This window comes from Rhinatrema bivittatum, chromosome 2 (genome assembly GCF_901001135.1).
Source record: "Rhinatrema bivittatum chromosome 2, aRhiBiv1.1, whole genome shotgun sequence".
Classification (NCBI taxonomy): domain Eukaryota; kingdom Metazoa; phylum Chordata; class Amphibia; order Gymnophiona; family Rhinatrematidae; genus Rhinatrema; species Rhinatrema bivittatum.
Genome location: NC_042616.1, coordinates 637,817,941 through 637,845,872, shown reverse-complemented (window position 1 = coordinate 637,845,872; position 27,932 = coordinate 637,817,941). Strand labels below are relative to the sequence as shown.

The following is a 27,932-nucleotide window of genomic DNA, read 5'->3' as shown; positions in this document are numbered from 1 at the left end:
GTGCCACAAAACGGAATTCATGCTGAGCTTCTATTCAAACACCAGACTTGTTACCTGTTTATACAACAAAGAATATCAAGAGAAGAACAGAAGAACAAAGCCAGCAAAGTCATGATTGATAAAGGAACTTTTTTATGGTGGGAGGATATACAGGTTTAGTTGGTTAGGAATTCTCAGAATGGGGGGAGTGATCCTCACAAGCATTTCCTATACATGATAGATTGTCATGACAACAGCATAAGGTATCTTTGTAAAAAGTCTTTGGACAGTTACGTCATTCATTCTGGAAGCTTCGGGAATGTTGTATTTTGATTATATAAGTCAGGGCATGTCAGAGATTCACTGAGATGCAAGTTATTACTAATAGAGGGCAGTCATATTGCATCTCCCAGAACACTTGTCTTGGACTTTCTTATAAACAGCTGAATAAATTATATTTTAAAATCTTTTTCTGAATTGAAGTGTTCTGATTGCCCTGTCCCTGTGTACAAAAATTATATACATTTTGGCACCCCAGATGGGACATTAATAGCTGTTGTTATTATAATTATTAGCCGTAGTGCTACGTGTGGTGGACACACTCGCACTAGGTTCTTGGGTATTTTATCCAAAGATTGAGTTGCCCAGGTAGACTGGAGGTTATCCCGAAATATTATGAGTTCGGAGCAGATGTGGAATGAAGTAGGATCCATTTTGTGAGTATGTACCAAAAACCAAAAAAAAAAAGGAAAAATCTGTAAGTATCAATGTTTTTATTTTATTTGTTGTACAGTGTATATAGATTGTGTGTTGCATCGTGTTCAGAATACTTTTTGCAAAATGTTTTTTAATGTATGTTAGGGAGACAGGACATGAGTTGATGATTTGATTAAAATCTAAACTAAGTTATGCTATTTTCAGATTGAACAGTTGAAAAACAGAGGGGTAGCCAGCACTAGTCAGTCTGGGGTCTTTTGTCCTCAGACCGCATGGCTTTAGGCTCGGCAGCAGTTTCACTTTACACCTGGGGAGCGGCTGAGTAGAGCAGTTGTGAGTGTGTAGATTCAGAAGGAGAAGGAGGGAATAAATTAAAATTGGTAAGTTGAAAGTTATAATTAGTATGATAAGGAGTTTTTAGTTAGTGGATTTTTTACCAAAGGTTAGTTGTTAAACAAAAACAAATGCGGTGCTTTTAAAACTAGAAACTGCATGGCTGGATATTATAGTTTACAGCTGTCTGTGCTCAGAGGTACATAAATGCATCCAGTTTATTTTAGTCTATGAGATTTATTTTTATCAGTTCATATTTAAGTTTGCTTTGGAGTTAACGTGTGATTGTTGTTAGGGTATCATTAATCAGAGAAAGGAATCTTTTAGTTCTATGCTGTTTTGCTTCTCCCCCCTCCCCCTCAAGGTACAGGGCTGAATGATGTAGCCATGGCTGGCCACAAGGATTCTTATGTTTACTATAAACGTAGAAGAAGAATAATCAGCCCAGCAAGCTTCACACATTTTTTCTTATACTTATCTGTTTCTCAGTTAGTTTTTGGATTTATTTCCCACCATTAATGCAGAGATGCTTTTAGAATTGTGTGATTAACGAGAGTTTATTGTGAAGAGATTTTAGCACTATGTGCAGTGTGTTTTATTTCATTTGGTAAGAACGAAAGCATGAACCTGTGTTTATTTAAAGCCATTCATAATTAGATTTGATTTATCATTGGAGAGGGATGTATCGTTTTTTCTTTGGTCAGGGGTATAGGCAGAGAGATAGAAAGGAAAACAATCTATAGATATACTACATGAGAGCGATGCCAGTTTAATGAAATGATCTGTTTAAGTGTTTTTATCACTTAACAAACCGATTCATTGAGTGTAACAGTTGTTTGGCAGGAGAGGAGGTGAACCCCCCCTTAGGAATGTGTTTGAGAAGGAAAAAAAACAAAAAAAAAACACCTGGGAGTGAGTCACTTTTAAAATGGATTTTACAGGTCTGCTGAGGTAAGAGGTTTGAGATTTAAGTATGTTATAGGACTGAGTGCAAAGGTGATAGAAGAGGGACTAATGAATTGATCTGTTTAATGTGAAAACAGAAATTTGTGTTGAAAGTATGGGGAAAGTGAATATTAGGGATGAGAGATGACGTAATGTTAAAGAGGGAAGAGAATTCTTTTATGTTGATGTAGGTAGGTAAAGTGCTATGGCAGTATGTTAACTGTGCGTCACAATGACAGAATGCATATGCAGAAGGTTGTGAGGTGGGAAATTTAGAATGTTTTGGGTAAAAGTAGAGAAAAGATGTAAGTCAGTTGCATTTAATTGTGTGAAGATATGATTTATTTTAAATTAAACACAGGTCAGAAATGAACGGACGGCATTAATATGCATGACCTTTATGCGGCAGTATGTGGTAATTACAGTATTTGTTATATTCTCAGGATGATAGATAGTTCCCAGTTTTGATTATATTTTACTAGTGGCTAACTTTTAGAAGAAAGGGAATGAATTAGGTTGTTTATTTTGATGGGAGTTCAGGTATTACATGTTTGTATTGTGGACTGGTTAGACGATATGTAAAGGAGAAAGATTGTGAGATGGTAAACAGCAGAGAGTTAAGCAGCAATGCCTATTATCTATTTATGTGCCAGTAAGAAAAACTTTTGGTTAATGCATATTAGTATGTGCCATCCTTTTATTTTGCAGACTTCCAGACTCCTAGCTGATATGTCTGTGCTTTTGGAAATGATTCGTATTTCTATTTAGGGTATTTACAGGATTTGGTAGTAAGAACTTTGTGGAACATATGCATATTGGATGGAAATAAAATGACTTCTAATTAAATGCAAAGTTGTCTGTTTTAAGTTTCTCTTTTAAAAGGCGAGTTAGGAGTTTACAAGCATAGGAAAACAAAAAGGTTTTAGTTTTGTAAAAGGAAGTAGCTCATATCACAGGGGACAGCGCCTCCTAGAGGTGGACCATCATAGAAAGGAAAGTAGCTTTATGACTGCTTTTTGCTGAATTAAGGTATAATAGCAGTTCGACTTTTAAGGAACCTGTAATGTCATTTTTAAATTTAATTTTAATCATTATATTAACTGTTATATATTAGATTTCTTTTCAGGGTACCAAAGCACAAAGTACATCTGTCTCTATGCTATGGGAGATGAAGAATGCAGTTTATTCCAGTTTGATTCCTTTTCAATTTTTGAATAGATCTATTTTAATTTTCATCCTGAGTTTTTGTTTTCTTTTGTGGATCGATCCGATTCTTTTATATTTTTAAAGTACTTTTTTTCTTTATGAGCTCAAAAGTTTGTCATGTTGTCTGGTCTATGTTACATGTGTACAATGAGGAATGAATGAATGCATGCATTATGTGGTCAGTGCTGTGACATATATGTTTTAATGTAAAGTCTGAGTATTTATGTTTGTGGTCTGGACCATTGCATGATGTTTTGAAATAATGTGGGGATTATTTGGCAAATTAAATATAGGGAGTACGTGACATAAAAGTATTTTCTTACTACTTAATCGGCTTTGTTGCACTTTTATTTAGGTTTGACTTCAAACACATGCATCTAATCTAAGGAGTTAAGAGATTCTGCCTTGCCATCATCACTGAATCCTACTAAAAGAACTATATACGCACTGAATGCAGAAATTATTCTTGGTCACAGACTTTCTTATATATATTATATGGACTGCAAGGCTTACAATTTATACCTGATTTTTGCTTTTTTCTTTGTTCTGTGGGAATGACTTTATGCAGAATTTCGGTTCTTTCATTCTCTGTCAGCACTTAGGTGTTCAGGTTAATGATATTATTTGAAGTGATACTGTTTTTATTAGTTTGTATGTTCCAAGTTAAGTAGTATTTTCCAGTCTTAGACTTTATAATACTTATATGCTGAATCAGCTAAATGCATATGTACTAGGTTTTTTTTATCTTTATCTATGGAAGCTGCTTTGATCACATAGAGGGTGCTGTGTCTCAGTGTGATTCAAATATGATAATGTAGGGTTCAAGTGGGAGATCTCTTTATATTTCTCTTCCACACTAGCCTAAGTTATAAGCTATTCCTATTCTTTTGTTTTGCAGCTTGCACTTAGGATAATCACTTTGCTGATCTTTAATATCTCAATATTCTATCTCTTATTCTAATGTTTTCGCTGAACCCGTCTTTGAATATCTTTTTCCTATGACACTATTTACTAGATTTTACCTAATGACTGTTTCACTTTCTTTCACAAAGATTTTTACTAGTGTAGCTTGTGATGTTTATTATGAGATTGTTCTCCTTGAAACAAATACATACCTTACACATGAGGAGCTCTGCTATGGGGATCTGTAACATTTTATTACTATATCTTTGGGTATATTAATTGCTCATTGTTCTTTTCTTCTTATCTTGGTCCTTTCACTATAAACTCTATCTGTGACTTATAAGCTAGTTGGTTTCTATTTAGGATTCCAAAAGGGAAGATATAATTTTCCTTAGTTCTGTTTTTTATTTGTATTACATTCCTTCCTTCCCTGTGTAAAGTCTTACACTGATGGTTTATCAATTCTGCAAAGTAGTTCACATAATATGTTAAAGACTTTCTCACAGAGTCAGCTTTCATTTATTTTTATGATTATCCCCAATATATTTAGACTTACCATCATTTGAGAAGGGTATTAGCCCCATTTCCCCTAGAAGTATCTGAAGACGAAGCAGTATTACTAGCCATCATCTACCTTAATAATTAATACTTGCCATACACAGATGTATTATCTCTTGGACATATGACTGTCATAAGTGAATTAGGACTGTCCATACATTGAGTGCTTTCACTGCTACAGGTTGTTGTGCTAAAACTGGATAGCACCATTAATACCCTACAGAATTAGTATGATGTTTCAGACTTTTGCTATGCCTTTGCCTATCATGCATATGCCTTTGTATTTGATCTTCCATCACTACAGCATATGACTAAAATATGTCTTATGCTTTGCAACACCTTTATAACATGTATGCACAACACAGTATGAGTTCTTCTATTGATTCTTGTTTCTTCTATTCTATTGGTTTCTTTACTTTTCTGGTAAGGTGCATTGATTATATCCCTGTTTGCCATTTTAATGAATATTATCCTGGGTAGTTGTTCATAATAAGAGTACTTCTTGAAAAGTTTTGCCCAAGATATCTAGTATTATATGAGAAACACAGTACTTTCATACTAGTCTCTCTGTGTACTTATCTTTACATGTTATACCACTATTATGTACTTACTTGATTCTGACAGATAACATATGTGATTATGTTATTATGAAGTAGGTCCTTTTTATAATGCAGGTATCTGTATAGCTCCATTATAGAGCTAATAGCTACCTAGTGAAAATTAGTTTTGCTGTTATTGTTTGATTAACTAGTGAATGCTTGTGGGAGTATCATTCATATTAAGTAGGAATCTAGAGGGACACACACCTATGCACTACACCTGATAAGTACCAAGGTTAGTGGTTAGGACACACTTTTAAGTTCCTTTGTCATGGCTTATTATCGAAGACTGGTTGATGTGACACCTGTCCATTAAAGGTGTCCCATAGAGGGAAATGAAGAATAGGCCGAGCAGATAACCAAGAATTCCCAGATGCCTCTGCTGTAATGTGGCCTGTCAGAGGTGAATGAACTCTGAGAGACTTTCTGACTATCACAGATTCGAAGGATGTAGAAGATTTAGGAAACTTGTAAGTTCTGCACAGAAGGCCAGAAAAGCATCAATGACTGTTTGCACCACAATACAGAGATACTGGGTCCAGGCTGCAGGCTTTTGTCTTGCAGATGCCTATTTCAACTGACAGGAGCCAGGTAAATGAAGATGCCCCTGAGGGTGCAGCTTTAATTAAATCCTGGTGCCACAAAACGGAATTCATGCTGAGCTTCTATTCAAACACCAGACTTGTTACCTGTTTATACAACAAAGAATATCAAGAGAAGAACAGAAGAACAAAGCCAGCAAAGTCATGATTGATAAAGGAACTTTTTTATGGTGGGAGGATATACAGGTTTAGTTGGTTAGGAATTCTCAGAATGGGGGGAGTGATCCTCACAAGCATTTCCTATACATGATAGATTGTCATGACAACAGCATAAGGTATCTTTGTAAAAAGTCTTTGGGCAGTTACGTCATTCATTCTGGAAGCTTCGGGAATGTTGTATTTTGATTATATAAGTCAGGGCATGTCAGAGATTCACTGAGATGCAAGTTATTACTAATAGAGGGCAGTCATATTGCATCTCCCAGAACACTTGTCTTGGACTTTCTTATAAACAGCTGAATAAATTATATTTTAAAATCTTTTTCTGAATCGAAGTGTTCTGATTGCCCTGTCCCTGTGTACAAAAATTATATACAAGTTTAATTGTGCGTTGAGTAAAAAAGAACTTTCTCCGATTAGTTTTAAATGTGCCCCATGCTAACTTCATGGAGTGCCCCCTAGTCTTTCTACTATCCGAAGAGTAAATAACCGATTCACATCTACCCGTTCTAGACCTCTCATGATTTTAAACACCTCTATCATATCCCCCCTCAGTCGTCTCTTCTCCAAGCTGAAAAGTCCTAACCTCTTTAGTCTTTCCTCGTAGGGAAGTTGTTCCATTCCCCTTATCATTTTGGTAGCCCTTCTCTGTACCTTCTCCATCGCAATTATATCTTTTTTGAGATGCGGCGACCTGAATGTTAGCAATACAGGGGCATTATGACATTTCTTCATTTTATTCATCATTCCCTTCCTAATAGTTCCTAAAATTCTAATTGCTTGTTTGACTGCCAAAATACACTAGCTGACAATTTCAATGCATTGGCCACTATGACTGCCTAAAAATTTTTTTCCTGGGTGGTAACTCCTTATATGAAACCTAACATTTAACTACAGCATAGTCTATTTTTCCCTATATGCATCACCTTGTACTTGTCCATATTAAGTTTCATCTGCCATTTCAATCTTCCAGCCTAGCAAAGTCCTCCTACAACATATCACAATCGGCTTGTGATTTAACTATTCTGAATAATTTTATATCTTCTGCAAATTTGATCACCTCACTTGTTCGCCTTTCCAGATCATTTATAAATATATTAAAAAGCACTGGCTCAAGTACAGATCCCTGAGGCACTCCACTGTTTACCCTTCTCCACTGAGAAACTGACCACTTTAATCCTACTCTGTTTCCTGTTTTTTTTAACCAATTTGCAATCCACAAAAGTACTTTGAAAGTCATGGGATAGAAGGCAATTTTCTTAGAAGCCTCTCCTAGGGGACTTTGTTAAATGCCTTCTGAAAATCTAAACACACTACGTCTATCGGCTCATCTATTTCCATGTGCTTATTAACCCCTTAAAAAAAATGTAGCAGATTTGTGAGGCAAGACTTCCCTTGGGTAAATCCATGCTAGCTGTATCCCATGAAACCATGTCTATCTGATCTGTGATTTTGGTTCATTTAGAATAGTTTCCTTGAGTTTTCCTGGCACTGAAGTCAAGCTCACCTGTCTGTAGTTACCCAGATCACCCCTGGAACCCTTTTTAAATATTGGGGTTACATTCTCCATTCTCCAGTCCTCAGGTACAATGGATGATTTTAATGATGGGTTACAAATTTTTTGAGTTCTTTCAGTACCCTGGGTTATATACCAGTTTGTCAGTCTGGTCTTTTACATCTTCCAGGTTCACTGTGATTTGGTTCATTTCATCTTAATCATCACCCTGTGAGAAACTAGCCAGTGTATTTATCTTTTTTTTTTTTTTTTTTTTTTAAATTTCTACCATCTTCATAAAAAACTTCCCCAGTTTCTTAGAAAGCTGTGCACACAAAAGTAATTATGTATGTGTAGTATCTTTTGCATTTTTTTTTATTCAAAATGCAGTGAACTAAAACAAAAGGAATTTAGTGGAAATGAAATTATACTATGTGGCCAATTCAACTAAAAAGTTAAAACCCTTTAATTTATCATTACCTGCTAACCATTCTCTACTGCCGCCTAGGAGGGAATCCATAAAGCCATCAATCTCATTTAGCTTGTACAGTCTACCCATTTTGACCTCTCTTCGTTGAGTCAGGTTCATTTTACCAATCCACAAATCCTGGCTTCAGGCATCAAAGGGCTGAAAAACTCACAGTGAGGCTACCTTCAGTTGTTCTCCTATTTAGAACATTCTCCTTCAAGGGTAGCACTTCTTGTTTTTATATCTTAGGCCCCAGACATTGTTTTGTTTAATATTCTTTTCTGCATTGTAAGATTGACAGGAAAATTTATAAAACAAAGAACCAAAAAAATATCAAACTGACACATTTATAGCATTAAAATAAACTTGTTTGCTTAATGTTAACCCAGTGCTCACTAACATTGATCAAACATGGCTGTTCTGTAGTTGACAGACTATATAAATATGAAAGATGTGAGATTTAAAATAAAATGAAGTACCCAATTGGAGTATTTTAGAACATAGCTTTTCTATATTTGAAAAACTAATCTTGATTCATATTTTCCTACTTCATTTTAACTCATTGGCATCTTTACTTTATTTTCTATTGTGGAGTCTTAAAGGTTAGTAAAGAATCATTCTACAGATGTAGCACCAGCTTATTTCTGCTTTGCACTGTACCTCTGCATATTCAAAATGAAAGTTAAGAAACGCAAGAAAAAGACAAAAGGGAGACAGTGATAAGTGCAGAAAATGCAAAGTGGTCCAGAGAAACTGTAAGAAAAGGGAAATGAAACACTGTCAAAGAACAGAACTGAAATTGAAAATGAGCAATGCAGTTATGCTCCAGAAAAATATGGTGTTAATGTCCATGAACATTTTTACATGTGACATAAGACATTTTAAGTTAAAATGATCAAACACATTAAAACTAACATAAAAAGACTTATGTCCTAATGAGGTTGGCTCCTCTGCCTCCCTCCCACACCCTCATCTGTATATAGTACACGATCATTGTTCACCCCTCTTTATTTCCTATCCCAGTTTATGCGCCCTTGTTACAATGTAACTTTATGCTTCATCACATTTTGTCTCTTGTTATTTGGTTATGGTTTAACCGCTTAGTTCGATGTAAACAGAGTTGATATGATTTGTATCAAGAAAGTCGGTATATAAAAGCCTTAAATAAATAAATATGTCCCTGAAGGTCTTCTCCATATACCTTTCTGCCTCCCTTAGCTCCTCCAGGTCTGCCACTCTAGCCTACAGAGATCAGACTCATTCTCTGAGGGCTTGGAGCTCTTTGCATTTAGCGTACACACATGACCTCTCGCCAGCTGGGAAATAGTCATACTTATGGCACTCAATGCAAAAAAAACTGGAAAGACTCCCTCTCGTTGCTGGACTACTTCCTGCATCATAATTTTGTTGATTTGTGATCGATTTTAAAATTTCTAAGGGAGCAGGGATGTAAAGCTAACCTAAAGTACTTTAGTCTATGGATTTATTTTGTGTGTCCGGCAATGACCCTCAACACACTACAGTTAATCTACCTGATTCTTCCTACTTACCAACTTATTGACTCTTGTTTTGAATTATATACCTTATGTATAAAATTTGCAACAAATTTACTCCTACCAAACACAATTACATGTGAAATCAAAACATTTAAAACCAAATAAAACCAGATAAGTTCCAGTAAACAGATAAGGTATAGAAAGGTCTAGGGGGCGCTCTATGAAGTTAGCAAGTAGCACATTTAAGACTGGAATTTGTTTTCAGAGGATGTGGTTAGTGCAGTTAGTGTAGCTGGATTTAAAAAAGGTTTGGATAAGTTCTTGGAGGAGAAGTTCATTAACTGCTATTAATCAAGTTGACTTAGGGAATAGCCACGGCTATTACTGGCATCAGTAGCATGGGATCTTCTTGGTGTTTGGGTACTTGCCAGGTTCTTATGGCCAGGATTGGCCACTGTTGGAAACAGGATGCTGGGCTTGATGGACCCTTGGTCTGACCCAATATGGCAATTTCTTATGATCTTATGGTAAATGGATAGAGTATAGTAAGTAAAATTAAGGTGTACTTCCAGTCCTCTTCTGCTGCAAGGGGTGCAGAGCCTCTGGAAGCGGGGGCTGTTGGGGAAACACTAGTCCATGCATTATAGGAAATTATTCCATCTATTATGGAAGAAAAATATTCTAAAATGACTTATTTCAAAATGTTAAGAGCAAAATTAAAAGGGTGTACCTAAGAATATAACATAAGACGACATACTGGGTCAGACAAAAGGTCCATCAATCCTAGTATCCTTTTTCCAGCAGTGGCCAAGCCAGGTCAGAAGTACCGGACAGAATCCTAATGATGAGTTTCTGCTTGCATTGTTTTGTATTGATCTTGAATACTGCGTGAAAATCAGTAACCAAGTACTCAGCATAGCTGATCTGTAAATGTGAAATTGCAGTAGCTGAGATTATATGTTGGTCTAGATCACTTGATCCTGAATTCAGCCGTCAACCCCCAGGAGGTATAATTCTCAGGGTAACCAAACCTGGATTTTAGATCAACTGTATGCAGATTTTAAATTCTAAATATACTGTGGATATCCTGAAAACCAAGCCAATTTGAGGGGATGGAGGTGGAGGTGGTGGTGGAGGGGAACCAGTGTACTGGATTAAACAATGGACTGGCATATTGCTGTCATTGAAATGCTTGCCTTTTATACTTTTTTTTAATATTTTTTTTAACAGGTTATGAAATTTATGGTTTGGAAAAAGTACCAGAAGGACCCGCACTTATTGTTTATTACCATGGAGCCATTCCTGTGGATTATTATTACTTTGTAGCTAAGGTCCTTATCCAGAAGGGCAGAACATGTCACTCAGTAGCTGATCACTTCCTTTTTAAAGTACCAGGTAAAGGGTTTCTGTTGTACAGAGAACTTTAAGAGTAATTAGGAATAGTTTATTTGCTGCATGGTACATAGTCTACTTTGCTACCGTAAGAAAAGGCAGTTTGACTGTTTTTCTCCCTTTGTTATCCTCTGATTCTCCGCCTGCCCTCTTCTCTTGCATCCCTGCGTCTCTCTCCCTTCCTGGGCCAGAGAAGAATGGTGGTGGAACTTCTGCACACAATTCTTGATTAGAAAGGAAACACACCTACGGGAGATAAAGCAAAGCACACCCTAATCTCTTATTTTCCCCCACTGTCATTGCTCCTGTCCAGCCCACAGCCCAATCTTTTCAGCTTGTAGTCCTTGCTTTAAGAATATGGGGATAAAAATCTAGATAAAGAAGGTGGCAATTGTACATGACTATTGTGGCACAGGTATACAGTAACTGAATAGGTTGGAACAAGTAATATTGGATGGATAGCAATATTTATCTCTTATAAAATGAGAATTTTCTTAGCTCCTTGATGTTCCCCCATTTATCAAAATGCTTTCGATTTTTGTTGCTAGAAGACAATTTTAAAATTCTGTGAAAATATTTACAGGTACTCCTCCTACTCATACATTTCTAAGAGATACCGGTTTTTGGGTTTTTTTTATTAATATCTGTGTGTAACCCCTGTGACCGGGTACATAAAATGATGGGACGGACTACCCTGTTGTATAGTGGTTGTATCTTCCAAATTTATTTTGTGGATTCTTAAAATGGTCATGCTCATGATGATGTGGACCTTTAAGGTGACAGCTCAAACTTTTTCCTCTTCCCTTCACTGATTGGCTAGAGAGGACACCCTTCATACTCCTCCTTGCTTCACCCATAGGCTGGCTGATGAAATAACTGTGACAGAGTTCCAAAATGCAAAATCTCTTAACTTTATTTTCTGAAAGCCAGCCAGCAAAATTAGATACCGAGATGAAAGCATGATCACAAGTGAGAACTGAATAAATCAGAATGAATGGGTATCTCAACTATCAGCATGTAACACCAAATCCCTCTTGGCAGGGTAACAAAAGGGGTCCCTCTTCCTAACTCATAGTTTTCCCTACCATATTTCACATCGCCCTATATACTATAATGAGGGCTGTTGGAGAGAAGTACTTCTTCTGTTACATAAACATTAAAACTCTCATCCAGTGTGGGCAGACTTAATGGGTATATATAATTTATTCACTCATCCTCTGACCTCCACTCTTTACGGTCCTCCCAATGTAGGTTTCCCTGTACATTTACACTACCTGGACCCTCTAGGGTACTCCTCCCTGAGGACTCACCTGACCTCCCAGATACCCGCTTTCCCCTGGTGGTGGGGGAAAAACCCACTCCAAGCACCTCCATGGCCTTTGGCCTTTCTGGTTGACTCCTCCGAAGAGATTATCTCCACTTCACAGCCTCGGGCCTTTCCCCTTGAGAAGAGCCTCTGAAGGTTCTACTCCCCTTAGAGGGTCCCTGGGTCTCCCAGCCTGCAGGCTGGAAACTCCAGCTATTTTCTGGAGGTCCCTATACCTTATCCCACCCAGCAAAGGGTATGGGAAAAAAGGCTAAAAAGCCACCAAACCCTCCCATACTTTTGTACCTCCCGCTGCAATCTTGGCACCCAGTCAGAAAGTCCCAATACTTTAAGAGAACAGGCATACATTTCCCATAAACACATTATTATCTATTAAATGCTCATACACCTAAAATGTCATCCATTGGCAAACCACTATTACTACATGCACAAACATTTAAACTTTTTCCAAAAATCAGATACAATGATAATTCCTGAGGTCTTCCCCACCCAGAGCCTTCTGTATACCAATTAGGCTCATAAAAAATACACCAATATTTGAGGGTCTTCCTATATCAGTATGCAAGTTTGGACATGAAGTATATATTTTTTATCCATCTCTGTAAGCATTCATTTAAACAAACCTAGTTTTAACTTTTATTACATTTCATATAATAACACAAGTATAACTTGTTTCAGAAAATTAAGCATGCATATATATAGAAAATGAAAAAAGAAAAATCTCTAAGAATCTTACAAATGCTATTGATCCACATTAGTCCGCGCCCTACAGGAAAAAGGAGCAAAATAATAACATGAGAGAGATGACAGATTTTTCCAGTTATTGAATGACAAGCCTACTAACTAATTCATTTTCAAGGGAATCATAATGTAAATAGTGTGCCAAGATCCAAGACTTCTGGCACATGAACAGAAATTTCTTCTTGCTTTCTTGAGTTGCCTTAGACATCCGGGACAACCAGATTTTCTAGACAAGAAAAAATGCTGAATTAGATTTAAAGAAAAGTTGCACAACAGAAATCTTAACTTGCAGAAACACAAGACACAAAAAATGTCCCCGTTTCATTGATTTCAGAATCGTTGAGGCCTTCTCGCTTACAGCAGTGAAATCCAAACTTTCCTCAGTGATATGACCTTCCTCCTTTACCAAAAAAAAAGTTTAGAAATTGGAGGAAGAGCTTCAGCTAGAATATGCAAAATGTTCAACATATATTTCATAAATATATTCTGATTTATATAATAGATTATATAATAGATTTCACAACAGAAATATAATAGATTTCTGTTGTGCAACTTTTCTTTAAATCTAATTCAGCATTTTTTCTTGTCTAGAAAATCTGGTTGTCCCGGGTGTCATTTTGCAACATCTAATGAAGATTTTGGAATAAATTTAGAAAAGTTAATGGCACGACTTTCAAAAGTCTGGCATGATTTTCCAGGTTCTCAACTTTGTGGGAGAGAGCCATATTGCCATTCAACGTTCCATTCTGAACCTTGTCAGCACAATCAACCTGTTGCTGCATTGCTGTAAATTCCTCTCTCTGGTATTAAGGGTAGTATCTATTAACTTAAGTCTCTTATTAATATCTACTATTAAGGGCATGTGGTAACAGCTTGTTCCAATAGAGCCAGTACCCAGAGGGATTTCATTGTGATAATTGCAAGCTTAATCATTGGAGGCCTTGCTGAAAATTTGGTCAAAGCCAACAAACTAGTATTAACAATTGAGTTGACATCCTCAATCAAGCTCCCTTGATCCTGCTGAGCTTCCAGATCTTTAGCCTTTTGCCCCCCAATCCCGTTGGGAAAACTCATCCTGGCAAGAGCTCAGCAGTGAAGGCAGAGAGTCTCCTCCACATACCGCTCAGTCACGCTTCCTTCCGCATCATTGGGAGGAACAAGGCTTCAATGCCATTCATCCTGCTCATCAGGGGAACAAAGGTTGACGAAACGCCTGGGCACAGTGATACCCCAAGATCGGGCTGTAGTTCAGTTCAGTTGGTCGCAGCCAATGACTCAACTCCAGGTTAAGTTCCACCACCACCAAAATCAGGAAGGAATCCATCTTTACCAGCCGGGTAAGATTAACACTCACAGGAGTTGGAGGATCACAACAAATCCTTCTTTTCTGTTTAGCCATAGTTAAGGCAAAAATCAATAAGGTGGGGGGAAAAAAAGAAAACCTAGAGTAGTGAGAGAAATTGCTTTGCTTTGTTTTATTTTCTCTTGAAAATCCTATTCAAACTAAAGCCATGATCTTCTTCAGTGCAATGGAGCAGGAATGAGCAAACTTGGGGGGCTTGAACAATACCGAAGGGGGGGGAGGCACACTGGCTGCCCAATCGGGGAATAAAAAAATGGCATGCTGTCAAATTTCAATGCTGTGGAGGCATTGCAAGCTCAGGAGGGAGGGAGCTGTCAGAACTTAGTAATAACATTGTAAGCATGCCACAGCTTAGCCATGTGCTAGGGAGAGGAGCCATTTTTGCTGTGGCAGGTATAGGTGAGGGCAGGGTCGGTTCTATAATGAGGCAGGGTGAGGCGGCCGCTTCAGGCGGCAGAATTTTGAGGCGGCAAAAAGTGCTCCTCTCAAAACGCCGCTGTGGCATCTGCCTCACACTGCCTTCCCCTGCCGCGGCTGCCTGACACCCCTTCCTAGGAACTCTCCGGATTTGGCCCGGAGACTCCGGAATTCTGAATGAATTGCTGCGTCTCCAGGCCAACGCCCGAAAAACTCTGGGTGCCCTGCTGCAGAAGACTGGAAGAGGGCGGGCCTGGAGCAGCGTGCGCTCGAAGGAGGATCATCAGCACCCATGCCCCCGGAAGAAAACGTGAAGCCCGGTGCTGCGTGGCAAGAAAGATGAACAGGAGCATCACCCTCCTCCACGGGAAACAAGAAACTGAAGACACAGGAAGGAGAAGCAACAGTGTCTGGTCATTTGCCGAAAATTAAACAAGGGTATAGCAGGCCGATGCTACTGGAGGAGGAAGTGGAACGCATATCCCGTAGGCATAGGGAAAAAAGAGGCTCCTGTGGCTAATGAGAATTGAGGTGAGAAGAGGCAATGAAAGTGCATGTGTGTATGGAAAAGGGAGAGAAGTGTATATGTGTGTGCATGCATGTATGGGTGTGTGTGGAAAAGGAAGAGGAGGGGCGAGAGAGGGGGCAGGTGGGTGGGGGGCACCATCTCATCCCTCTACTCAGGCTGCAGATTGCCTCGAGCCGCCCCTGGGTGAGGAGCTTCTTACTTTGTGGCAGAACTGGATTTGGGAACCACCACTGCGGTGTTCCACCAGCCAGTAAGACCTTGCCAACCTCAGACCGAGAGGAGTTCATGCTGTTGCCAGGTTCCTACCCAGGGAGAGAGATCACAGCTGTTTTCCTTTAGGGAAAAGAAGAGGTGAGGGGAACAAGCAAAGAGGCCAAAGAGAATGAGGAAGAGAAGAGAGAGGAGGTGAGGAAAGGGATCATAAAGACGAAAAGTATTAAAAAAAAAAAATTTAAATTTAAATGTGAAAAACATTTAAAAGAAAGGCAAACTAAGAAAAATACGAAAATAGAGAAAAATATAGGAAAAATTAGTGAAAACCAGCAAAAAAAACCAAAGTTGGGCAGAGTGGGATGGAATTTTTCTTAGCTCCTAAAAAATAACTTGGCTAGCACCTACATTTTTTTTTTTTTTTTGAAAACGTTTTCCAGCCCTTACCATTGTGGTGTTCGGCTTGGGTTTGGTGTGGAGTGTGTATCTGTGTTTGTGTGATATGTTTTAGTCTGTGTGGTCTGTCTCTGTGTGTGATATGGTCTGCCTGCCTGTGTCCTTGTGTCGGGATGTGTTGTGTCTATGCTTCTGTGTCTGTGATGTCTGTATGCCTGTCTGAATTTTTCTGTCTAGGTATGGCTAGGTCTGAGTCTCTGTTCCTGTCTGGGGTGTCTGTCTGCCTAGGATATCTTTGTTTCTCTGTGTCTGTTAGGGTATGGGGTAACTGTGTGTGTGTGTTGGGGGGTGGGGAGACTCTGTTTTGCTCTTTGTCGGTCTGGATGTGGGGTATCTGTTTCTCTCTGTATGGGTCTGGTTACAGGGTGTCTGCCTCTCTCTCCCATGAGCTTACGCCTTTTAGCAACGTGAAGAGAAACAAAATGGAGGTTTTGAGCCACTGCGTGGCAATGTGGCTGCCTGGTGAATACCCTTCGCACATGTATATGTGTGTATACATAGTAACTTTTCTTTTGGGCCACAACCAATTGCATGAATGAAATGGTGGCACAGCTCAAAAGGTTTGCTCACACCTATTTCACTGGCCTATGTTGTCTTGGTATTACAAAGGTTGATAGGATACAAACATTGCATAACTTGATGCACCTGTAATGTAGGACACCAGAGTGTGTATAATTACCATTTTGAATCATCCTTTTCAAAGTAAGGGTGAACAAACAAACTGTTTACACCTTACACCTCATTTGACTCTCATTTCTACATGTTCATGTGAAATAACATGGCAACCACAATTCTTTTGCTGAAAATGAATCATCATTATAAGCTTGCTTTTTTGATATGATGGCCCTTAAACTTATTATTGGATTAAAGTAAGAAATGAAGAATTAACAATTTGGAATGTTTAAAATGCTGAGCAAAATATTGGAAAGTCAGATTAATTGAAATTCAGTTTTACCTTCCCCCCCCCCCCCCCCCTCCCAAGGGAACAGGGACATGGTTTAGGTCTTACTGTCTTTCTGTAAGCTTATAAAATTGTCTCTGGTCCTGACTTAGCAAAATGTAAACCCCATATAATTAAATGCTTGTAAGCCTTCATGTGCATTTGGTTTGTAAAATCAATACAGAGTGTTTTGCAATTCCATCTCCTTGTAAACAAATCTTTGGCAGCTGGAACCAGTTAAGCAGACAGGCATTATTTTGTAAATGTGATTGTCTTGCATAATTTTGTAATTGATATTGCACACACTTCTTTCAGGTTTTAAACCATTGCTTGAGGTGTTCAGCGTAACACATGGGCCCAAGGAGGAATGCGTGAGGGCTCTGAGGGATGGTCACCTGTTGGCAATCTCACCAGGCGGACTACGGGAAGCACTCTTCAGCGATGAAACTTACACTATTATGTGGGGCGATCGGAAAGGCTTTGCTCAGGTGGCCATAGATGCTGAAGTGGTGGGTAATGGACATAAAGGTATACATATAGCTGTATAGTGCCTTGCACTTAGAAGAAAAAGCTTTAAAAAATGAGCAAACTTCCCATGATTTGTGTTAGCACCCATCAGTGTCGCCCTTTGACCTCCTATCTCTTCTATTTATGTCCAGGATGGCATAGAGTCCAACAGGATAAAGATCCTGCATGAGACTAAATGTAAAATCAAATCTTTATGGGTAGAAAGCCCTTTGTGTTGGGGAAGAGAATAGTGATAGGAGTTTACTACCGTCCCCCTAGCTAAAATGGTGAGAAGGACAGTGAAATGCTAAGAGAAATTATGGAATCTAACCAAATTGGTAGTGCAGTAGAAATGGGAGATTTCAATTACCCAACCTAATCGTAAAAGAGTCAAAATTTACCCAAAAAGAGATTACCAAACCAAAAAGGGATCGTATATATAAACACAATAAAAAAAACAAAAACAGCAAAGTCTAAATGAAGGTATCAGCAAGCCAGGCATTGTATCTGCAAAGCAGGACCAACCGGTCTTCTCAATCATTCACTTTCATTTTAATATATTTTTGATTTATCAATAATTTTTTCAAAATTGTTTTTTTCTTAATATTATTAGTAAAGTCCAGAAAATATGTGTATTGACTACTGTAACTCCCTGCTACTAGGGCTACCTCAAGCTACCATTAGACCACTCCAAATATTGCAAAATTCCACTGCTAGAATTTTGACCGGCAAAAAGAAAAGTGACCACATTACAGGAACTCTCGCTGAACTACACTGGCTTCCAATTGAACAAAGAATACAATACAAGGCACTGTGCATAATTCATAAACTAATCCACGATGAAAAAGCCAACTGGCTCAACACAGCACTGCGCATACATATCCCGCACAGAAACCTAAGATCTGCTAATAAGGCTCTACTAACCGTCCCTTCTGTTAAATCAGCGCATCTTACTCAAGTCAGGGAGAGAGCACTGTCGCTGGTTGGACCTGTTCTATGGAACTCCATGCCACTCAAAATAAGGCTGCAGAGAAATTTGAAACTATTCAAAACTAATCTGAAAACCTGGCTCTTTAAACAAGCTTTTTATAAAGACAAAGAGAAGGAGAAAAACAGTTGATAGATAATGACGCAGCAAGCAATCCGTTTTTTTTCTTTATCTACAAATGCATATTAACGTTAGATTTGAACCGCTTAATAGTTTCCTAACCAACATATAGGCTTAAATTAGCACACAGTTTCTCTTATTAAAAATGTTACCGTACTATGATGGCACATGTTTAATTTGTAACCTATACCAATTATAGTTTTTCCATTATTGTGCCTTTCTGTAAACCATTGTGATGGTGAACTAACATAACGATGGTATAGAAGAGTTTTTAAATAAATAAATAAAAATAAATCTTTAAAAGTTGCATTCCTAAACAGCCCAACACAACCGGTGTTTCGCAAACAATATGCTTCATCAAGGGGCGGTATAAACCTCTAATCTAAAATGACTGTTGCCTAAAAGGATAACATAACAAAAAATAGTTCAATAAACTTAGGTAAAAAGGATTTTGAACAAAAGTACTTATCTTGCAAATGGCTTCCATGTTGAAAAGGACTCAGTGTCTCAACCGTCTTCAAACAGGAAATGGAAAGCCCGAAGCTGACAAGGCCATCCTTTTAAACGTATCTGACGTAAAAAAAAAAGGTGATGTCATCGGGATACCCCTATGGATGAAACAAAAAATTAGTCCATCTAAAAAGAAAACTTTAACCAAGGAAAACATGTTTAAATCAGCATTAAGGCCAGATAATGTCACAGTTCTTAATCGATATATCCAACGCTGTTCAAGCCTCAATAATTGTAACTCTCGATTGGCATTGTGGCAATGTTCTATAACATGATCAATGGCACAAAAGCGTAGATCCTCAAAAAGGTGATTAAATTCAATACAGTGAGACACCAAAGGTTCGTCTAGACAAGCATGTTTATTGTTGAACCGATGTTCAATCAATCGGGTTTTTAACAGCTGCTTGGTTTTCCCAATGTATAATACATGACAAGGGCACATGGCCAGATAAACAGCCATAGTTGATGTACATGTTGTAATGTACTTTAGCTGAATAATAGATCCAGACCGAACTTGTAATGGTCCAGAGATGGTCATAGAAACTGAACATGTCTGAAAAGGATGGTGTGAGCCCACATGGACCTCATCCAGTTGTGTTGACACAGAAAAATCAGAGTGTACCAAAAGATTTCTTAAATTAGTGGCCCGTGAAAAAGTAATGTGAGGAGGAGTTTGAAAAATGTCATGAACTTTTAAAATATGCCAATTCATGAGAATAGATGTACGAATAAACTTAGCTTCAGGAGAAAACAGAAGGATATATGTATACCAAGATGTATTTTCCACAGAGCATGGGAGAAAAAGCCACTCACGATGAGAATATTTAGCTCTCAAATAGGCTTTCTGAACACAGGACCTTGGGTAGCCTCATTTCAGGAACCAATCAAACAACGGCTGAGCTTGAATCTCGAAATCTCCAATAGTTGAGCAAAGGCGCCGCAGACAAATGAATTGGCTAACAAGAAGACCCACTTTAAGAGCGCAAGGATGTGCACTCTCAAAATGGAGAAAGGTATTAGAATAGACAGGCTTAAGATACATCGAAGTGGTGAACCCATCAGCAATCTTGTATATATTAATATCCAAAAAAGATATAGAATTATGTTGTATATTTGCTGTAAATTTCAAATGAAGATTACAAGTATTCCGCCGGATGAGAAAGTTATCAAATGAAGCCAAAGTCCCACACCACAATAGAAAAACGTCATCGATGTAGCATTTCCAAACAACCAGCTGAGTCTGAAAAGGATGCTCAATCAGCCATCGATCTTCAAAGGTACGCATATATAAATTAGCAAGATCTGGGGCCATCGTTGCCTCCATAGCCGTGCCATTTATTTATTGAAAAAAAATTTGAATCGAAAGCAAAAAAATTCTTCTTGAGGTCTATCTCTAAAAGTTGCAACAGAAAGTCACTAGGCGTACGATGAGGTAGAGATCGCAATTCAAAAAAATGGCTGGCTACATCAATGGCTTTGTCTTGAGGAATTGAGGTAAATAATGCTTCAACATCCAATGTCACTAAGATCAAATCAGTGGCGTCAATCCGTAATTGTTCCAAAAAAAGTACCAAAACAGACAAGTCGCGTATAAACAAAGACATCTGAGGAACAAATGGTGCTAGAAAATAATCAATTAATCATGAAAGAGGTTCCAATAAAGAACCACAGCTAGAAATGATAGGATGACCGGTAGCTTTTGTACATTTTTATGGATCATAGGTAAGGTATAGAAAACTGGTACCTGAGGATGCATTTTAACCAAATATTTTGCTTCCTTCTGAGTGAGGAAACCAGATTTTTACACCTGAATTTACCAATTTAGAAATGACTCTCTGCATTTTTATCTACACATGAGATGTGTAGATAAAAATGCATATCATTTAATTTTCACATTACTTCAATTTCGTAGGCGACTGGATCTTGTACAACAATTTTACCTTCTTTATCAGCAGGTTTTATGTTCAAATGTGTAGCCAAACGTAAATCATTTAAGGCCATCTTCTCTGAATGAGTCAAGTTATAAAAATATTTAGATGATGTAGTTAAGGATGAAATATCTTGAGAGACCAATTGGTAAAAAATTATGATCACAGCATCTTCCGAACCAGATGGTGTCCATATCGATGGATCAACTCAAGGTATGGGCACAAATGAGAGACCTCATTCAAGGACTTTCATTTGTATAGACTTAAGCGTTTTCGCAGATAAATTCAACACTAAGGATTCTTCTGATGATGGGAACGAGTGATCCTCATCTAATATTCGGAGCGATCTTGATCTGATTGGAGAGGATAATGGCTGTATCGAGTGTTGTAAGAGCGGTGATTGCTGCGACCGAATTGACTTAAAAAAGATGAACCAAAGGTCTGAGTAGTAGAATTATCTGGTCTTCTCTGTTGGACTCTGTCATCATCTCCGGAGAATCATCATCTCCATGAAATTAAGAGATCTTTTGGTACACTCTGATTTTTCTGTGTCAACACAACTGGATGAGATCCATGTGGGCTCACACAGTCCTTGTCAGACATGTTCAGTATGTTCGGTTTCTATGACTATTTCTGGATCATTACAAGTTCGGTCTGGATCTATTATTCAGCTAAAGTACACTGACATGTACATCAACTATGGTTGTTTATCTGGCTATGTGCCCTTGTCTGTTGTATATTGGGAAAACCAAGCAGCTGTTAAACCGCTGTTCAATCAATCGGGTTTTTAACATTAAACATGCTCGTCTAGATGAACCTTTGGTGTCTCACTGTATTGAATGTAATCACTTTTTTGAGGATCTACGCTTTTGTGCCATTGATCATGTTATAGAACATTGGCATTGTGGCAATCAAGAGTTACAATTATTGAGGCTTGAACAGCTTTGGATATATGATTAAGAACTGTGACACCATCCGGCCTTAATGCTGATTTAAACTTAAAGGTTTTTCTTGGTTAACTGTTTCTTTTTAGATGGACTAATTTTTTATTTCATCCATGGGGTATCCCGATGACGTCACCTTTTTTACGTCAGATTTGTTTAAAAGGATGGCCATGTCAGCTTTGGGCTTTCCATTTTCTGTCTGAAGACGGCTGAGACGCTAAGAACTTTTCAACATGGTAGCCATTTGCAAGATAAGTACTTTTGTTCAAAATCCTTTTTTTTTTTTTTTTTTTTTTTTTCCTGTTTATTGAACTATTTTTTGGTATGTTATACTTTTTAGGCAACAGTTGTTTTGGATTAGAGGTTTATACCACCCCTGATGAAGCATATTGTTTGCAAAACACTGGCTGTGTTGGGCTGTTTTGGAATGCAGTTTTTAATGACTGTTGTCAATACATATATATTTTGTGGACTTTACTAATAATAAGAAAAAAAAACATTTTGAAAAAATTATAGATAAATCAAAAAAATATAAAATGAAGGTGAATGATTGAGAAGACTGGTTTGGTCCTGCTTTGCAGACACAACGCCTGGCTTGCTGATACCTTATTTAGGCTTTGCTGTTTTTTGTTTGTGTTTATATAAGTTCCCTTTTTGGTTTAGAGATTTCAGTTACCCCAATATTGACGGGATAAGTGAAATATCAGGGCATGCTAGAGAAATAAAGATCCTGGATGGAATAAAAGACAGTTTTATGGAGCAATTGGTTCAGGAGCCAACGAGATGGGGAGCAATTTTAGATCTGATTCTAATTGGAATGTATTGGTGGGGTCATTTGGCAATAGTGATCATAATATGATCACATTTGAATTAATAACTGGAAAGGGGACAGTATATAAATCCACGGCTCTAGCACTAAAGTTTCAAAAGGGAAACTTTGACAAAATGAGAAAAATATATTAAAAAAAAAAAAAGCCAAAAGGTTTAGCCACAAAGGTAAAAAGTGTGTAACTTTGTTAAAATAAATAAATAAAAATAAATAAATAAAAATAACATCCTAGAAGCACAGACCAGATGTATTCCATGCATTAAGAAAGGAGGAAGAATAGCCACTGCCATTAGCAATGGTTACATGGAATAGACTTAGTTTTTGGGTACTTGCCAGGTTCTTATGGCCTGGATTGGCCACTGTTGGAAACAGGATGCTGGGCTTGATGGACCCTTGGTCTGACCCAGTATGGCATTTTCTTATGTTCTTATGTTAAGGCAAAACAATTACCGGCATGGTTAAAAGGTGAGGTGGAAAAAGGTAAACAGTGGAGTGCCTCAGGGATTTGTACTTGAGCTCTTGGACCAGTGCATTTTAATATATTTATAAATGAACTGGAAAGAGGTACGAGTGAGGTAATCAGATTTGCAGATGACACAAAATTATGCAGAGTAGTTAAATCTCAAGCTGATTGTGATGTATTGAAGGAGGATTTTGCGAGACTGGAAGATTGGGCTTCCAAATAGCAGATGAAATTTAACGTGGACAAGTGCAGAGTGATACATATAAGAAAAAATAACCCTTGCTGTAGTTACACAATGTTAGGTTCTATCTTAGGAGTTACCACCCAGGAAAGAGATCTAAGCATCATAGTGGATAATACACTGAAATCGTTGGCCCAGTGTGCTGTGGTGATCAAAAAAGCAAACAGATTGTTAGGAATTATTAAGAAGGAAATGGAAAATAAAATGGAGGATGTCCATGTTAAGACCGTACCTTGAATACTGTGTGCAGTTCTGGTCATCACATCTCAAAAAGGATATAGCTGCACTAGAGAGAGTGCAGAGAAGGGCGACCAAAATGATAAGGGGCATGGAACGGCTGCCCTATGTTACGTGTGCCGTCCACGGCAGACCCGCAGCGCAGTCCTCTCACTTTCTTGCACGGACTCCAGCTCCTGGTTCCTCTTCACTGGCGGCTGTGGGCCGCCTGCTCCAACCTCGGGTCACCTCTGGCTCTGCCATGGTCTCCAGTATTGCCAGCCAAGATGCCCCTGCTCGTTGGGCCTCTCTGCATGGCCCGTGGAGAGACGCCGCCATCAGTGCCACGCCTCTCTAGGCACGCATCGCTAATCCTTTTAAAGGGCCCACGGCGGGAACCTGCCCGCGTCCCCGGATGTTGACGTCAGACTCTTCAGTGTATATAAGCTCAGGCCTCGCTCCCTTTGCAACAGGTCTCCTCGTACTCCAAGCACTCGCTGCTGATAGAGAAACCTTTCTACTTCGTGTTCCTGACTCCTGTGGTTCTCTGTTCCTGTCTATGTGTTGGACTGACTCTCTGGATTTCGACTCTGCTTTGTTTGACTACTCTTCAGCCTATCTCCAGCCCCAGACCTCTGCTATGTTTGACTACGCCTACCTTCTCCTGCCCTGACCATTGCCTTGATTGACTACGCTACAGATTTCTTCATGTCCAGAATTCTACATTGCTTGCCATGACTTCCGCATGCCGCTGACCCTGATCCTAGCCTGTCAGTGACAACTCCTCTAGCCTATTTCCTGGACGTGGACTTACAAGGCTCCGGCCTTTCTTTGCTTAATCACCTCCAGTTACTTTCCGTTCCATTGGTGCCTGAGTTCCTGTACCAAACGAAGTCCAGGGTAGGACTATGCCACCTATCGACTGCTGTCTCTGGGCTGAACCACCTTTCTTCACAAACCAACCCGAGGGGAATAAGGGTTGGTATAGGTGAAGCTCCAGTGGCCTCTATCTTCAGCCCACTCTACCTGCCGACAGTGGGGACCCATAGGTCCCTACGTACAGGTTGCGTCAACCCCACCTCTGCGTAAGGGTCCACCTCCGACGCAACACCCTATGAGGAAAGGCTAAAGAAGTTAGGGCTGTTCAATTTGGAGAAGAAATGACTGAGGGGGGATATGAACAAGTTTAATGTAAATCGCCTATTTACTCTCTCAGATAATAGGACCAGGGGACACTCCATGAAGTTAGCAAGTAGCTCATTTAAAAGAAATGTAAGAAAATTCTTTTTCACTCAGCACATAGATAATCTCTGGAATTCATTGCCAGAGAATATGATTACAGCAGTTAGTGTAACTGGGTTTAAAAACAGTTTATTTAAGTTCCTAGAAAATAAATCCATAGCTGTTACGGTAATTAATAAGTGATAGCTTGTGATCTATGTAATGTTTGGGTACTTGCCAGATATTTGTGACTTGGATTGGCCACTCTTGGAAACAGGATACTGGGCTTGATGGACCCTTGGTCTGACCCAGTATGGCATATATGATGATCTTTTTTGATTTGAAATTAATGTTAAATACTTTTATAGGATCACATAGAAATATAACTAAACCTATGAAAAAAAAATATACTTCATGTGATTTTTACACTTGGCGTAACCAAAAAATGAACATCTACACTTTTTAATTGGGCACTTCAGTGACCTTATTTGTTAGTAAAGCATTTCACATTTAGAAATACATAGGGTTTTTTTCTCTCTGCTACCTGTGTAGAAAGCTTCCATTACCTTACAGAGCAAGTTTATGAACAGAGTATTAGCAGAGAACTTATTAGTTTTCTTTATTCACTGGCATTTAGTACATGCACAGGTGCAAAAGTGAAACCTAATGCTTATTTCCAAATGGCTTGAGTTCTTTGTGATTTTCTGGCTTTGTGTTTTTTCTTGTGATTATGTTGCTTATATGAGCCACAAGCTCTAGATAAAAAACTCCTGCTTTCAGATAAAACACTAATGGCAAACATACTCCCAGAGATTTCAATGAAAGGCAAAAATATGTCCAATTTAGGTTTGGTTTTTTTTGTTTGTTTTTATTGAAATGATCTCAGTGGGTCAGAATTTTAGCATTTAAAGGCAAACAATATGTTTCAGTGATTATACTAAGCCCTCTCAAAAGTGGTGCATGTCTGTGGAGAGTATCTGCTGGAAAACCAAAAGAGGTCTCATCTTTGTGCAATCTTTTTTTCTTTTGGGTATCTGATGGAGCTGCAGAAGCCTTGTGGTGCTTATTCATAGGTAAAGCATTGCTGGATGTTTGTATACCCTAACTATGGAGATAGATAATAAAGGATGCTCCCAAGCTACATTTCTCCTCTAATTGCTTTCTGCTCCTAGTCTTGCTGGGGGTTTCTTACTACAGTGTGTTCAAGACCTTATATTACTGGAGTCAGAAGAGAACCAGCTGTGACTGGAAGGGAAATGGGTGATATGAAATTGAGAGACCGGGGTATTTTATGAAATTTCTTTTTATACTTTTTATAAATGCATTTTTATTGACATAAACTCTGCTCTCAGAGTGAACATGGTGCATTACATGGGTGCTTATTAGTAGTCATGAACTGCCAGAAAAATCAAAAACATGAGGCATCAAAAAATGAAATCATCCCAGTATGTCGGAGCTTTTTTTTTGGCTGGGGAATATAAATATAGACTGTGTACCTTCCTGGTTAATTCTGAAGCATGGAAAAAGTGAAGCTTACAGCCTACCGTGGAAGCAGCTTAAACCTTTTGGAAAGCCCAATGCATGGGATATCCACACTCAGAATTGTTGTGTATTGTGGAAATTTAAAATCTCAGTACGTTGTAGGAGTATAAAGGCTCAGGATTTCAAATAAATGCTTTCTGGTTGCAGGTATGGCAGAGGCAAGAAATTATAGTGCTCAGAAGCATGAAAGGTTAGAGTTACAGTTGCAGAAAAGTGAACACTTCCCTACCCCCTTGATAGCTAGCAATCTTCATTGCTCTGAGTTTCAAGAGGGAATTTTGCCACTATTATTTGTCTTTGTATCACTGTTATATTTCTTAGCTGCTTTATTCAATTTTACAAATGCCTTGTTCCCAATTCAAAACACGTAATATCATCTTGTTGGATGACTCATAGTCCGGGATATGGCTTGTAGTTAACCCTAATTACACAAAACAGATATCTCCAGCCTTCAGAATTACATCATAGAGAACTATGGGGGCTTAATTTTTAGACATTTAAGGTCTATGTTCAGTAAGCTGGTGAGAGGGAAAGTTATCTGGGTAAAGTAACCTGGTTAACTTTAGCAGAATATTCAGAATTTCAAGATGTGTACTGGAATATACTCGACTAAAGTTACAGGGATAAACAGAGGAACATGATGGCAGAAAAAAAACATATGGCTATCTAGTCTGCCCATCCGCCCAGCTAATTTAGTTTTACTATTCCCATCACTCACTGTGAGATCCCCATTCTTTCTTGAATTCAGATACTGTTTTTGTCTCTACCACCTCCACTGGAAAGCTATTCCAAGCCACCGTACCCTCTCTGTAAAGAAATCTTTACTAAGATTACTCCTGAGTCTACCTCCTTTTACCCTCTCTCATTGGAGGGTGGCCAATGTAACCCCAATATTTAAAAAAGGCTCCAGGGGTGATCCGGGTAACTATAGACTAGTGAGCCTGACTTCAGTTCCGGGAAAAATAGTGGAAACTATTCTTAAGATCAAAATCGTAGAGCACATAGAAAGATATATACTATGTAATTCAAATTGTATACTTGGTTTTTCTTCTCTTTGACTATGTTACTTAAAGTTGCTTAAATGTTCATTGTTCCATGTAATGCCGTCAGGCAAGTTATTGTTCTTTGTAAACCGGTTTGATTTGCATCTAATGTAGGAAGATCGGTATAAAAAAAACAAAAAATAAATAAAATAAATATGGATTAATGGAACACAGTCAACATGGAATTACCCAAGGGAAGTCTTGCCTACCAAATCTGCTTCATTTTTTTGAAGGGGTTAATAAACATGTGGATAAAGGTGAACCAGTAGATGTAGTGTATTTGGATTTTCAGAAGGCTTTTGACAAAGTCCTTCATGAGAGGCTTCTAAGAAAACTAAAAAGTCATGGGATAGGAGGCGATGTCCTTTCTTGGATTACAAACTGGTTAAAAGACAGGAAACAGAGAGTAGGATTAAATGGTCATTTTTCTCAGTGGAAAAGGGTAAACAGTGGAGTGCCTCAGGGATCTGTACTTGGACTGGTGCTTTTCAATATATATATATAAATGAACTTGAAAGGAATACGACGAGTGAGGTTATCAAAT

General features: G+C 38.4%; 1 protein-coding gene across 1 annotated transcript in view; it reads left to right on the top strand.

Moving 5' to 3' along the window:
• Positions 1-27,932, top strand: part of TMEM68 (transmembrane protein 68) — a 96,453-nt gene that overhangs the window by 36,295 nt on the left and 32,226 nt on the right. Inside the window, exons 4-5 of the mRNA XM_029591285.1 lie at positions 10,692-10,856; positions 17,152-17,345. Of these exons, the coding sequence (XP_029447145.1) occupies positions 10,692-10,856; positions 17,152-17,345 (359 nt within the window). The remainder of the gene's footprint in view (positions 1-10,691; positions 10,857-17,151; positions 17,346-27,932) is intronic.